Source organism: Mastigoproctus giganteus, chromosome 7 (assembly GCF_048544385.1).
Source record: "Mastigoproctus giganteus isolate SK-2022 chromosome 7, ASM4854438v1, whole genome shotgun sequence".
Taxonomy (NCBI): Eukaryota; Metazoa; Arthropoda; class Arachnida; order Uropygi; family Thelyphonidae; genus Mastigoproctus; species Mastigoproctus giganteus.
In genome coordinates, this window is record NC_143581.1 from 179146940 (window position 1) to 179163010 (window position 16071).

At 36.6% G+C, this 16071-nt stretch overlaps 1 protein-coding gene across 1 annotated transcript in view; it reads right to left on the bottom strand.

Annotated features, from left to right (window-relative positions):
• Positions 1-16071, bottom strand: part of LOC150083362 (fanconi-associated nuclease 1-like) — a 177737-nt gene that overhangs the window by 48371 nt on the left and 113295 nt on the right. The window contains exon 10 of the mRNA XM_090377215.1: positions 13154-13282. Coding sequence (XP_090233341.1) covers positions 13154-13282 — 129 coding nt within the window. The remainder of the gene's footprint in view (positions 1-13153; positions 13283-16071) is intronic.

Here is a 16071-nt window from a genome sequence, read left to right on the forward strand (position 1 = left end):
CTCATGTCAACTGGATGCACTTCCTTTGATTTTATATGCTTCTTAACTAAGAGCATAACTCCTCCTCCCTTCCTACTCTGTCTATCCTTTCTGTACACATTGTACTCCCCAAATTCCAATTCTGCACTGCTTATATCCAGGGGCTCACATCTGGTGAGTACAGGCATGGCACACCCAGGATCCTGAGCTGGATATCATCATTCTTCTTTTTCTTGGTGATCTCTCTCTCTCTCTCTCAGGGTAAATCAGAAATTTTTTTTTTTTTTGCCTGGTGTAGCAAAAGCCTCAAGCTTCCTTGCACCATATGGCTAATAATGATATCTGTGTGATACCATGTCTCTGATATCTCAACAATATTCGCTTTCGATGTTTTGATTAGCACTTCAAATTCATCAAATTTAATTAGTACACTTCCAGCATTGGTGTACATGCAAGTATACATGCACCTGTTCTTACTCTTAGTTACTCTAACACAGCCATGTATTTACTTGTTCCATGATGACTCCCAGCAGCTCTTGAAACCCCCAGAAACTTACCCTCTAGGTTGCTGCTCATTACAACAGAAGCAGTGCAAGAATCACTTTCACCTCTGCTTGTGGCAACTATTAATCTTTTAGTCTGTGAATCTTCCCCTCCCACAAGTTAACAGTTTTCCAACCCACCTAAGATTGCCTTGATAGCATCAGTAAATATTCTTGCACCCTTTCTATTTAAGTGTATCCCATCCCTGTAGAAGCAGTCTCTTCTATTAGAGAGCACAGACCACACTTAAAAAAATTTTATCCCACGAGACTTGCACAATCTCTCCAGGGCTGGAGTACTCCTAATGCTAGGAGTACAGTAAATAAAGTTGATGAATTTCAAGTGCTAGTGAAGACATCGAAAGAGGGTATTATTGGGATATCAGAGATGTAGTTTATGCAGAATTTGAATTTGGGGAGTACAATGTGTGCAGAAAGGACAGACAGGATAGGAAGGGAGGAGGGATTATGCTGTTAGTTAAAAAATATAAAAATCTAAGGCAGTGCATCCAGTTGATATTGGTGCACAGCTGAGTCAGTTTGGTGCGACATAAACACTGGGAAAGAAAAAATGAGGTTAGGAGTATGTTATAGGCCTAATAATTCTGATGAGCAAAACAAACTATACAGTAAAAGAGAGTGGGCCAATAAATCAGAATGTCTTATAATGGGGGATGTTAAACTTCTCACATATTGATTGGGACTTGTGGATTGGTCCACTTGCATACTAGCAAGACTTTTGTGGATTTATTGGATGATTGTTTTTTACAGCAGCATGTTTGAGAGGCAACCAGAGGGAGTAATACTCTTGATCTGATTATTAGCAGTGATTATTCACATTAAGAATCTGCAGATAAAGGAACCACTTGATGGCAGTGATCACAGTGTACTGATGTGAGATTTACTTAAAAAGGTAACTACCATAAGGGGTAAAGGGAAGAGCTTTTGCTTTCGTACGGTGACTTCAGTTGGACCAACTAATGATATTGCCAATAGCAAATTCTATATGGGGAACATTCAATGAATCAATCTTGGAAGCTACTAGGCTTTTCATACCAACTAAAAAAATCCCATTAAGGTTTAGGCCTAAATGGATGTCAGATGGGACTAATGAGGCTTGTGGCAGAGGAGAAAAATGCATGGGATGCATATAAAGTATCAGGTGATACAAAAGCCTATGGCAGATATAAACTAGTCTGTAATCAAGTCACAAAGGAGATTAGGCAAGTGAAGGCAGATTACAAGAAATATTTGGCACGGGATGCAAAGAAAAACAGCAAAGACTTCTTTACTTATATAAACTCTAGAAGGAAGGGGATGAATCACATTGGTCCCTTCACATATCGATCGTTCGACTGCTGATGATCCTGCTTAGGTAGCTGACAAACTGAATGAGTATTTTTGCATCTATATTCACACATGAGGAGTTATTTAGGGAGGGGAATGCCAAAAGTTATCAAACTCTAACAAGGAGCTAAAGGATTTTATAATAACTGAGAGCAAAGTGGAGGAGAAATTGTTGAAGTTAAAAATAGGAAAGGCACCTGTGGTGGATGGGATCTATTCAGTTATATTAAAGGATACAACAAAAGAAGTAATCAAACCATTAACCATAATTATGAGTGCATCCTTGGATTCAGGGGAGGTCCCCACAGACTGAAGATGTGCAAATGTATCCCCTATTCATAAAGGGGGTCCAAATGGTGACATGAGTAATTACAGACCGGTTAGTTTAACTTCTTCCCGGGGATAATTATGAGGCCGCTGGTTAAAGAAGCATTGCAGGATCATCTAGACAAGGCTGCAGTTATAGTTCAGACAGAGCATGGGTTTGTTAAGGGGATGTCTTGTCTGACCACTTTAATTGGAAACTATGATATGGTCACAAAGAAACTGGATTCAAAAATAATTTTGATATGATATATTTGGATTTCAGGAAAGCTTTTGATACTGTTGCACATGGAGGACTGCTGTACAAATTGGAGCAGTATGGCATTAAGGGAAAGTTGCTGCTATGGATAAAGGGATGGTTGAGTGGGAGAAGACAGAGTGGTAATCAATGGATACTGCTTTTCATGTATTAATGTTATTAGTGAAGTTCACCAGGGTTTGGTGTTGGGACCATTGTTGTTTTCTATATTTATCAGTGATATTGATGAAGGTATATCAGACTTAATGTCGAAGTTTGCAGACAATATAAAGGTTAGCATGTTTTTTTAATGAGAGTAATGACAGTACACTACTGCAACAGGATCTAGAAAAGTTGGGCAGATGGGCTGAGATGTGGCAGCTGAAGTTTAACATTGACAAATGCAAAGTACTGCTTATGGGTAGCAGTAACCCCAGAGTAATCGCAACTGTGTGGTACTACACTCAGTGGAGAATGAAAAGGACCCGGGGGTAATTGTGCAGTCAGATATGAAGTTTTCTGATCAGGCAGACAGGCTGCCAGAGCAGCTCATGGGGTCTTGTCAATAATAGAGAGGAATTTTGAGCTACTAGAACGAGTACAGAGAAGGGCAATGAGATTAGTGAGTGGAACAAAGGGTTTCCACTCACTAATCTCCTGTGATCTCCTAATCACTAATCACCTCACAGGTGAACTGGAATGTCTCATAATTATGAGACATTCTTTTAATCTGGCTATCGATCTGCTCAAAGACCCCGATGAAGTAGCGGGTAGATGACCAGGTAAAGGAATGTTTAGTTGATATTGATTTGATGATTAATTAATGCTATTTAAAGATTGTTAAAATAATTATAATTATAACTTTAACTTCATTAAGTATTAGTTATATCTTTAATACCATTACAGACCCCCAGGAATAGGTTAGACTACACATTCTAACTGAATCTCCTGTTCCGTATACACCTTAATACCTATATAGAAAATAAATACCAGAAAACTGAAGTAGTTTAAACAATCAAACTATATATATATATATATATATACATATTATATATATATATATATAAAGAATCTTTCTTTCTTTCTTTTCCTATTATTTCCTAACCTACCATTTAAGGTCAGGTTATGAAATAAGACAAAAAATAAAGAAACCTTTTCCCTTTTTCGTAACCAAACCTACAGAGCCGTGCCGAGGGTGAAGCAAATGAGGCTCCTGCCTCAGATTAAAAGCTGAAAGTGAAGGGGGGGGGGCGCCAAAAGAAAGATTAAATAATTGCCAACATTGCCATGATTAACAGTAGGGCGCAATTTTTTGTTCTTCCCTCAGGCACTAAAATGTCTCGGCACGGCCCTGCAAACCTAGATCAATAATATAGTAAAAACACTCAGGAACTCCAAAAATCTGCTTTTAATAATGAGAAAAAACATAATGAAGAACATAAAAATGAACGAAACGGAACAGAAAAAAAAAAATTCATGAATACAAATCATATAGTTGGACCTCAATAGCTATTCATGATTTGAGTAATAATATTCTGAAAAGTATCTTCATGATTTTTCCCATAAATTTGATGGCACATATATTCATTCATGTGACTTGTCAACATATCTTTACAGCTGCCATTTAGTCTTTTAATCACACTTTTTAGTCTATTCCACTGGGCTTCGATGTTATTCGTATGTGTTCCTGTATATGGATCTACAAAATGTTCCTTGTGTTTCACTGTTAAATGCTTGTAATTCTTTTTTTCTAAGGTCCACACCATTCATCTATTATTATGGTAGTATTTTTCTTCGCTACTTTTCTAATAATGTGTTATTTTGCTTTCTGACTTTTTATGAATTTCATGAAGATGTATTTTGATTCTCTTTCAAATACTCCAAACACCCATTTCTTCTTAGAGTGAATATTGGGAATGGCCCAAGGTTTCAAAGCAGCACACAAGCAGTGCAGCCATGGCAATAACAGTCTTGTGAGAAGGCATATTGTCCTGGTGAAACAAGACTCCTTTTCTGAGTTTTTCTTGGCACTTATCTTTGATGTGTTTGTGCAAATACCACACACAAGTTGCATAATATGCCCCTGTGACTGTTTGGCCTTTCTGAAGATAATCCACTAAAACCACTTCTTCAGCATCCTAAAAACCAATGCCATTACTTTACAACAGAAAGAATCAACTTTGCTATCTTTGGATGGGGGAGAAGAGCTGTGTTGCCACTGTTTGGACTGCTCCTTTTCTCTAGCTGAAAGCGATGGATCCATGTCTCATCCATGGTCACAAATCTTGCAAGAAAATTTGTTGGATTTGCTTGAAAATGATGCAAATGTTATCTTGACAACTCTTGTGCATTTTTGATCTGCTGTCAACAACTTTCGGACCCATCGTGCTGACACCATCCTATTTCATAGCAAGAACATCTCTTATAATGTGGTACACACATTCCGACGAGATGCCCAAGACACTAGCAACATACAAAACTGTCACTCATTGATTACTCATCACCAGATCATGAACACTGTGAACAACTTCTGGAGTGATGGACACTGCAGGTCTTCCACTGCTTGGGTCATCTTCCAGGCTCTCTCTCCTTTGTTTAAATTCTGCTGCCCACTTCTTAATGATGGAATAGGAAAGGGGCCCTCCGGTGTTGTAACCATATCCTCATGCATTGCTTCGGACTTTAATTCCATTTTCCCAAACACTGGATGACTGTGCAGTGACTGATTTTGTCCATTTTTCCTTGTTCACACAACTTTATTGACTTCAGGACCTGAAATTAAAAAAAAAAAAGATGTTATTGAAACTTGGTGCCTTACTATTTGAAGGGTTATGCAGAAATTTTTAATACAGTACCACTACCTTTTCATACTCAGACCATGAATTTTTCAAACCCGCCTTGTATATTTATATGCATTTTTTTTTTTATAGGAAAATATGCAGTTTAAATTGCATTTTCCAGAAACATTTATGATATTAAGGGAAACTCCATGTACAAGAATCCCAGACTATCAATGCATAACTTCTCACATAGTTAAATTTGTATTCAAGAACATGGCAATGTGTGTAAAGGAATGCATTTTGGTAGGTAGTGGTGGCAGGTTGGGGGTATGAGGGTTTCCATATTTAATATGTGAAAAGGTTTTGAGAATGATTATTACACAAAATTATTATTATTATTATTATTTTTTAAATTCCGATGTATTCACCTCAAAATTCAATACATTTATTGTATTTATTCTGTAAAGAGTTTAATCCTTCAAAAAAAAAAAAAAAAACAACAACATTCAGGTCGTGCATCAAACCAGACTTCCAAAGCGGTATTTAGCTCTTCTTCATCTTTAAAATGAGTTCCACAAAGGTGAGACTTGAAATTTCTAAACATATAATATCACTCCAGGCCAGATCTGGACTATACAGGGATTGATTTAATTTTTAAAATCCACTTATGAATTTACTTTAGCTTACTTTAGCCTGTGCAACTCAGCTTTGTGCACAGGTGCATTGTTATGGAGAAGCAAAACCCAATTACCCAACTTTTCTCATCTTTTCCCCCTTGAATTGCAGCTTTCACTATGGCATAAAGGTGGTATAATATTCTCCTGTTATTGTGATTTCAGATGCAAGGTAATCAATTAATGACAATCCTTTTGTATCCCAGAAAACTGAGACCAACACTTTTTTCCAGCTGATGGTTGGTTTCAAAACCTTTTTGAGGATGGAGATCCCCTGTGCTTCCATTGCATGCTTTGTAATTTGGATTCAGGATCATAAAAATGTAGCCGAGTTTCATCAACAATCACAAAATGAGACAAAAATCTTATCTGGATTAGCAAGAATTTATTTTAAATTCTCTTTTGATCACTTCACCCACTGATTTTTGTCATGAATGAAAAAGGTTCTTTGAACTCATCTTGCACAAGCTTCGGGCATTCCAAATGCTCATGTATTATTATTACAATGCTACTATGGGAAATGTTAAGTACTTTTTCAAGTTCAAACATTTCAATTCTTCTGTTTTCTAAAATTTTTTCTTCGATGATGACAATTTTTTCAGAAGTGATTGCTTCAGATGGCCAACCAGACCTTGGATCATCCTCAACTGACTCCCATCCTCTTTTGAATTCTGCCAACCATCTTGCAACAGTAGCATTACTGGCTGATACTTCTCCAAACACACCAGTCATTCTTTCATAAATTTCTTTAGTATTTCTACCTTCTTCAGTCAAAAATTTGATTACTAAACAGTACTCAATTTGCTGTATATTCATTCTTCTTACACCTATCAACATAAAAAAAATAAAATTTTAGAAACTGCATAAGACATTGACACAATTTTTTTTCATGTCATTAAACTAATAAAACAACCTTTTCTATAATTTATTAATACATTTTATATAACCTGTTCTCAGAACTTTCTGACCACCTTGCATATTCACATTACGATATTTAGGTAGTAAATGTTATTTTATATAATCCCCCCCTTCAATAATTGTCTCCCAGCATCTTGACTGATCTTTCATTATAGCTAGCTTTGGTTTCATAAGTGTGTGCTTATTTATTTAGTATTATTATTTTTATGAAAACTTCAAGCATGAAATGTATTAGAAACTACAGTACATAGGTTGAAGGCTGAGAAGATATTAAACTTGAATTTCTGTAGGTTATAATTATCCCTTCATAGCTTGTCTGCATTTCTATTAAGATGTTGAATGTTTTATTATTGTTACTAGCCATATGGTGCAAGGAAGCCTGAGGCTTATGTTGCACCAGCCAAAAAAAATTCCTGAGTTACAGAGAGAGAGAGAGAGAGAGAGAGAGAGAGAGAGAGAGAGAGAGAGAGAGAGAGAGAGAGAGAGAGAGAGAGAGATTGACAGAAGTAGAAAGGAATTACCAAGAAAGAGAAGAATGATGGTATCCAGCTCAGGACCCTGGGTGTGCCAAGCCCATACTCACCAGATGTGAACCCCTGTTTTGGCTCACTTTGGTAGAAAGCTCTTCAATGCTCTGAAAATATCTTCCAAAAACTTCAAAAAGTAAAATGACTTCCTAGAAGGTATTGTGGATTTCTGTAGTAGTGGTCTGTTTTGAACTATTATTGAATATCAATTGCAATTTAAACTCAATAACCTATGACACACATACTGTGCTTTTCTGCAAATAAAAAAGGCACAGTTACATATATATTTATGCAGTCAATAACAACTATATTATATAGTTAATAAATGCAAAACTATGATTTATAACATTATCTGTAATAAACTTAACCAGTATTTTATAGAGAAGTGACAATAATGATACTATACTTATGAACACACAAGAGGCAATTAAGCTATCTTCTATATTATATACAGCAATTTTTTTTATTAAAACTAAAAAACTTTTCCTTATAGTGGTTATGCACAATTATTTAGATTAATTATTGCAGATGAAGAATTTTGAGCTCATAGAACAGATAAGTAGATAAGTTTTTTTTGGAAACTGTTACCATCTTTTCAATTAATTAACATATTGAATTGTGCCTAGCAAATAGTTTAACAATCTCAGTCACATTCATTAGCATATTTTTAAATTTAGCTAAATATTTTGAGAGTTCTGACTTATCATTCATAGAGCTATTGTTTTTTATATTAATTTTAATTATTCATTAATTAAATTGTATTTAAATGGAAATCATGCCCCAGACTAGAACAGCAAAGCAATGGGCACAAAGTAGTGGGAGTGCTGAAGGGGGGCGATTTTCCTATGAATCATGGCCTAACAAAATGTGCAACTTGTGTGATTTGCAGACCTTTCTGGAACAAGATATGACACAAGGGGGATGTCCCTGTGTGTGTGTGTGTGTGTGTGTGTGTGTGTGTGTGTGTGTGTGTGTGTGTGTGTGTGTGTGTGTTCAGTGCAAAGAGTGTAAAGAAATTAGTCATGAACTTGGCATTCTGATTAGTGTTTATGAGAGCTTGAAGAGTAGGGTGGATGCCCTTGAAGGAATTAAAATGGGGGAACCATCAAGCTCTCAGCTGTCCAACTAAAATTCCAGAATGTATACTTGTGCATCAGATAACACAGCGGTAATCCCCAAGGCAGAATGCACTGGTCCCACAGGATGTAGTTACTGTCAATAACTCTATTGTCAAGGAAACAGGACATATGTTGTGCAAGAAGGATAGGTGGAACAAGACCAGTGTACAGTGTTTATTGTCAAGTGGCACTGGGGTCTCCTCTAAAACCATGTAGTATTCTCTGTGTTGCAGTACAAACACTGTAAACTGGTACTATAATTTTTGGTGTTGATCTGCGAAGGGTAGCATTAGGTTATGTTGGTCTGTTGTTCCTCTGGCATTTAGCTGCGAGGCCCTAGTGGGACCCCTCATTGCCCATTCATTGCCCTGATGAGGCAGCTTGGTATAGTAGGAGAAATAGTCTCTGGCGGGGGGTGAACCCTGGTCTGTGCCTGACCTTGCCAGGGATGGTGCCAGGTCAAAAAAAGAAGGGAGAAAAAAAACAGTCAGCAGATACCATGCCAGAAGGATGATGCATGACATCAGCACAACACACCTAACAGGTTGCCCCCACTGCAGTCTAATTTGAGGACCTGTCAGAACTCATATACTCAGCCCATCTATAGACTTGTCACACATATATATACGCAAGTACACACTTTTTTTTTTTACTTATTTAGGGGCAGACTGAATAGTAGGGCATAGGACAACTCTCTTGCACACATTTGTCATCTTGAATTCATCATCATTCAGTCAGACAGGATGCAGACGCCACCTAAACATAGCAACTGTCAGACAATCACATTTTATTTTATTATTATTGTTTTATTTTCTTTTTATGTACTATTCACAAACATTCACTCAGTCACCACATAGTTTACACAGATTACCTGACATTCACGCACATATAGGTCCAGGATGTGTCTGCCAGGGCCAAAAGTAGATGATGTTGCATATATCATCTATTAAGGGCACAAAAATAATATTGTTGCATATGTTGGTACTAACTACATTAAGAGTTAGAGATCTTCTGACTTACTTAACAAGTACTGGGCAATATTGAGGAAAATTTGTGAGTTAGGGTTGAATTTGAAAGCATCTGCAATTCTGTACAGACACAATACGAGGGAGTATATGATGAGAGTTTTGCTAATCAATTCAGCCCTGAAGAGATTGTGCAAGACTCATGGTGTAGAATTTTTTTCTCAGCATGGCATGTGCTTGTAACAGGAGAAAGTGCTTCTACAGGGATGGGATACACTTAAATTGAGGCAGCATTAGGTGGGTTGGAAAACTGCTAGCTTGGGGGGGGGGATACATAGACTAATAGATTGACAATAGCTGCAGATGTAAAATGATTCTTGCACTGTTTCTATTGGGACATGCAGCAGCCTGGAAAGCAGGGTGCTGAGAATTTCAAGACCTGCTGTGAGTCATCATGAAACAGGTAAATAAATGAGCTGTGTTAGGGTAATACTTGCATGTACACCAATGCTAGAATCAAATTTATTGATAAATTGAAGTGCTGGTTAAGTGAACAAATGTGGATATTGTGGGGATATCAGATGTGGTGTCACTCAGATATGAGGGATGCAGAATTTGAATATGAAAAGTACAATGTGTGCAGAAAGGACAGACAAGATAGGAGGGGTTATGCTCTTAGTTGGGAGCACATAAAATCTAAGGCAGTGCATCCAGTTGACATGGGTGGCCAGTGCAATGCTGACTCAGTTTATTGTGACCACTGGGAAAGCAAAAATGAGTGGAAGTGTGTTATAGGCTTAATGACTCTGATGAGCACAAAGAGCAACTGTACAGATAAAACAGAGTGGGCCACTAAATCAGAATGTTTTATAATGGAGGATTTTAACTTTTTGGATACGGACTGAAACTTATAGATTTATTGGATGACTGTTTCCTACAGAAGCATGTTAGAAAGGCCATAAGAGAGAGTAATACTCTTCCTCTGATCATCAGCAGTCATTATTCATACATTAACAATCTGCAGGTAAAAGAACCACTAGGTGGCAGTGATCATGTGTATTGATGCGGAGTTTATTTAAAGATGCAACTACTATCAAGAGTAAAGGGAAGGTTTTTTGCTTTTGTAAAGGTGATACAGTGATTTCAGACAGATTTTAAATTCTATACAGTAGGATCAACTGTTCATGTTACCATCAGCAAATTCTAAATGGGAAGTATTCAAGGAAATAATCATAGAAGCTACTAGGTTTTCATGCCAACTAAGAAATACTGTTCAAGGTTTAGACCTAAATGGATGTCGGATGAATTAATAAGACTCATGGCAGAGAAGAAAAATGCATGGGATGCATATAAATTATCAGGCGATACAGAAGCCTATGGTAGATATAAACTAGTTTGCAATCAAGTAACAAAGGAGGTTAGGCAAGCAAAAGCAGATTACAAGAAATCTTGAGCAAAGGATGCAAAGAAAAACATCAAAGACTTATTTTCATATATAAACACTAGACGGAAGAGGCTGAATCACATTGGTCCTTGATATCTAAGGGTCAACTGTTGATGACCTTGCTGAGCTTGCTGACAAGCTGAATAAGTATTTTGCATCTATATTCACATATGAGGAACTTTTTAGGAGACTGGATACCAGAAGTTTATAAAACTCTACTAGGGAGCTAAATGATTTTGTTATAACTGAGAGGAAACTGGAAGAGAAATTGCTGAAGTTAAATGTAAGAAAGGCATCTGGGGTGGATGGGATCTATCCAATTATATTAAGAGAGGCAGCAGAGAAGGTAAGCAAACCTTTAGACATAATTATGAGCAGCCTTGGATTTGGAGGGAGTCCTCTACAGATTGGAGATGTGTGAATGTATCCCCAGTTCACAAAGTGGGATCAAAGGGTGATACGAATATTTACCAACCTGTTAGCTTAACTTCTGTTCAAGGGAAAATAATGCAGTCACTGGTTAAAGAAGTAATGCAGGACTATAATGAAGCCTGACGTAGCCCAGTGGTCAGGAGCGAGAGTGCATAGCACGCGTTCCTTGAGTGGACCGGGGTTCAAGCCCGTGACTACTAAATACGATAAATATTTGTATTGACGATTTATTGTAAACTCTACTGACTTGGTTGTCATGCCGGAGTATAAACAGAAAAAATTTGTATAACTGCACTCCATCTATACAGGAGTTCAGTTGTTATTCTTCAGTCGCAGCATGTTTTGGTTAAGAGGCCATCCTGTCTGACCAATCTGACAGGATACTGATGCAGTAACAAAGGAACTGGATGCAAAAAATAATTTTGATATCATATACTTGGATTTCAGGAACACTTTTGACACTGTTGCGCATAATAGGCTGCTGTACAAATTAGAGTAGTGTGGCATTAAGGGAAAGTTACTGCTAGAGATAAAGGGATGGTTGAGTAGAAGAAGACAGTTGTTATCAATGTACACTGCTCTTTGTGTACTCTCTCAGGGTTTGGTGCTAGGCCCATTGTTTTCTGTATTTATTAATGATATTGATGAAGATATATCAGGCTTAATGTCTAAGTTTGCAGATGATACAGAGGTTGGCAGGGTGGTTCACAACAGTAATGATCATATGCCACTTCAACAAGATCTAGAAAAATTAGGCAGTTGGGCTGAGAAATAGTAATTCAGGATTAACATTGAAAAATGCAAAGTACTGCATATGGGTAGCAGTAATCCTATATTAATGTACCAACTATGTAGTACTACATGCAGGTAGTGGACAATGAAAAATACCTGCAAGTAATTGTGCAGTCAGACATGAAATTCTTTCAGCAGTGCACACAGGCTGCCAGGACAGCAAATAGGGTTTTGTCAATGATATACAAGGATTTTTCCAGCAAGGATAAGAAGGTGATTATTCCATTGTAATGGTCAGGCCACCCCTTGAGTACTTGCATACAGGTATGGAGGCCTCATTTTAGGAAGGATGTAGAGCTGCTGGAATGCATATAGAGAGAAGGGCAAGGGGCCATGAGATTGGCGAGGGGAATAAAGGCTGCAGGAAGCTTCCACCATTAATTAAGATTAACGATGGAAGCTTCCTGCAGCTACTACACCTCATCTTTATGCTTTCAGAGCTTGAAACTCTATTTTTATGTTTGTCTTCAAAGTTTCAAATATACCTAACTCTTACCAAGAAAGGCACAATTCTGCAAACTGCAGCATCTGGAGACTAGGTACCTGCGAGGTGATCTGATTGATGTGTTTAAGGCTATGAATGGACTGAGCAAGCTCGATACCTGATGGGATTGTTCCTCTTTTTCAGACTACACACACCAGGGGAATAAATTCAAGTTCAGGAAGGATGGCTGCAGAATGTGTGGAAGTTTGTCATCAGCCATCGGGTGGTTGATTGCTGGAAGAAATTCCTGTTTGATGTTGTAGAAGTGGACAGCTTGAATAAATTCAAGGAAGAACTAGACAAACTGTTGGAGGAGATAAATAAGTGAAATGGGAAGTTTTTTTTTTTTTTTTGGCTGATGTTGTATACGCTTGCTTTCTTGCATCATATGCTATTACTAATATCAATAATTTATGTCTAACATTAAATAATAATTATAAGGAATACTGAACATTTCTAATAATTTTCCTGAAAGTATGTCATTCTTATTAAGTGAATAATTATACAGGATCACAAGATTAGTGTCATATTAGTGACACTAATACGAAGAAAGAAAGGGATGTTTTTTTTTTGTTTTTTTTTTCTATACCTTAAAAATTCCAGTAGCAGGATTCCACACAACCAAGTCTGGAACTCCACTTCTACAGTGACGGAAATCTTTGGCTAGATGTTCACAGATTCCAGCTGTGAGATAACTTCCTAAACATCTTACAAGTCCCTGAAATATAAATTTTGTAGTCCTTGGCTCAGAAGTTTGAAAATAATGAAGTTAAAGCATAAACAATTTTATAATAAAATTTCTTGGATTTTACCTTTATTATTTTATTTATTATATTACCTTTATTGATTATTGCTAGTAATCATAATTTATTAGATGTTTCCATGGTGTTCTGTACTGGCAATGTTATATATGCAGTGCTTATAATTTTATATTATTTAAAAAATTCAGAGCTCCTTCCCACAAAATATCATTAGGCAATAATCTTCAACTGGCAAGAGTCATATTTGCCACCCAATTTCATATATTGTGGTTTTATATATATATTTTTTATACATGTTTTGTTTTGGTTACATATTTTCCTCTCAAAAAAGATCGTTAATTGCAGGATAACTTTCTTCTGCTTTCTAACAGTGTTAAGATATTCTACGCAATTTTTTCTTGGCTTCATAGTGCCAACAAATGGCTCTATCTGCTTATTGTCCCTTCACAGTTAACTAGGTTATTAAATCTGCTGTCAATAAGTTGTCAAATTACAGATGTAAAAGAACCAGAATAAGAAGAAAAAGCACTTGATGTCTCCCATTGAAGGAACTGTGATATCATCATCATCAGCTATTTTCAATCCACTGCAGGATGAAGGCCTCTCCAGCAACTTTCCAGTTCCTTCTGTTTTGTGCAATAGCCATCCATTTACTACCCACAAACTCATGAATTTCATCTGTCCATCTCCATCATTGTCTTCCAGGTTTTCTTCTAGCTCCTCTTGGGTACCAGTCCACTATTTTCTTAGTCCATCTGTCATCATGTCTTCGAGCTATGTGTCCTGCCCAACACCATTTTAGTTCTTTAGTTTTGATAAGAATGTCCTTTACTTGAGTTTGCTGCCTAATCCACGTGTTTCTCTTCTTATCTAACAGTCTGATTCCCAATATAATTCGTTCCATCCTTCGCTGTGTAGTTCTCAGCATTCTTTTCGTGAGTGCCCAAGTTTCACTTCCATAAGTCATGGTGGGGAGTATACATTGGTTCATCATTTTATGTTTCAGACAAATTGGGATATTGCTTCTCAGTATGTGACTACATTTTCTGAATGCTATCCATCCAAAATTTATTCTTCTCTTGACTTCCAACCATTTATCATTATTACAGCTAATGACTTGTCCCAGATAAGTATATGACTCCACCTTTTCAATTACTGCTCCTTCAATCATTATTTCCCTTTCTGTGGCATACTTGTTCATCATTACTTTTGTTTTAGCCATATTCATCTTTAGTCCCAAAATCCTTACTAACTCCGCATAACTGATTAAGATTTTCCTCTAATTCTTTGGGATCGTGGCTTATGACCACAATGTCATCTGCAAATCGTAAATGGTTTAGGTACTCTCCATTCACATTGACTCCTTTCTGCGACCAGTCTAATCTTCTGAAAGCTTCCTCAAGGGCAGCAGTAAACAGCTTTGGAGATATTGTGTCTCCTTGTTGAACTCCTTTTCTCAATTTTAAATTTACTACTGTCTTTGTCTAGTCTAATAAAGGAGATAGCGTTCTCATATATTTTCTTCAAAATCATAATATATGGGGTATCTATGCCTTGTCTTTCCAGTGCCCAAAACATTGCCTTATGCTGTATGGAGTCAAATGCCTTTTCATAATCCACAAATGCCAGGCATAATGGTGTTTTATATTCATTTGCTTTCTCCATTAGCTGTGATATTACGTGAAGGTGATCTATAGTTGAAAATCCTGTCCTAAAGCCAGCTTGCTCTTTCGGTTGATTCTCATAAAGTGATGACCTATTTGTTATTTAATAGTAAAATCTGCTTTCTACTAATTCCCACAGTTGTCTCCTACAATAAAGATTTGTCAAGTGCTATGCTCTTTGGTTCCCACCTCACTGAAAAGAACAGTTAGCCTACATCTCTAGCATTAAGAGTAACTGTGGAAGCTTTCTGCAGCTACTACACTTTATCTTTATGCTTTCAGAGTTTGAAACTCTATGTTTGTTTTCAAAGTTTCAAATCTGCTATTTAATGAAGACCTGGTTTAAGATGGAAAAGACTTTTTCTTTCTCTTTTGCTGCTCACTGCATTTCTCCTGATCTTTTTCTAGGGTTTTGAAGATACCACTGAATCTGTGTTCCACAGAATCACTTTTAACTTTTAATCCTCTCTCTCTCTCTCTCTCTCTCTCTCTCTCTCTCTCTCTCTCTCTCTCTCTCTCTCTCTCTCTGTTGGGACTGACAATATACCCAACTTTGTAGTTAAGCTGGCTAGTGTCTAAATCTTAGAGCCCTTAGTCTGTTTATTCAATAGTATGTATAAAAGATTTTTCCATCTACTTGGATTGAATACTCTATTTTTCCCATCTTCCAAATATCCACTTCTGCTAAGAATTTAAGTTTGACAGCCCAAAGTAATTTATTTCTTTTTACTTAAGTAAAGAGAAATAAATGACTTAAAGTTTCAAACATCTCTTCTGCATCTTTTGGCATTGTAAATTTTATCTCAATCTTTATTACATATCCAATATGGATATGTGGTAAGTATTACAAATTACACTGGTTAGCAGATAAAATGTTTCAATAACAAAATTAGTCAATTTTGACTAATATTGATCAGCTAAATTTACAAACTAATGAGAGGAATTATCTCAATACAGGCATGCAGAACATTTTGTTGCTAACAATACTCTATTTGGGTTAAATGAATTACAAATAAATAAATGAACTAACATTTATTAGTTCATTTATTTAAATAAATGAACTATAAATAAATAAAAATAAA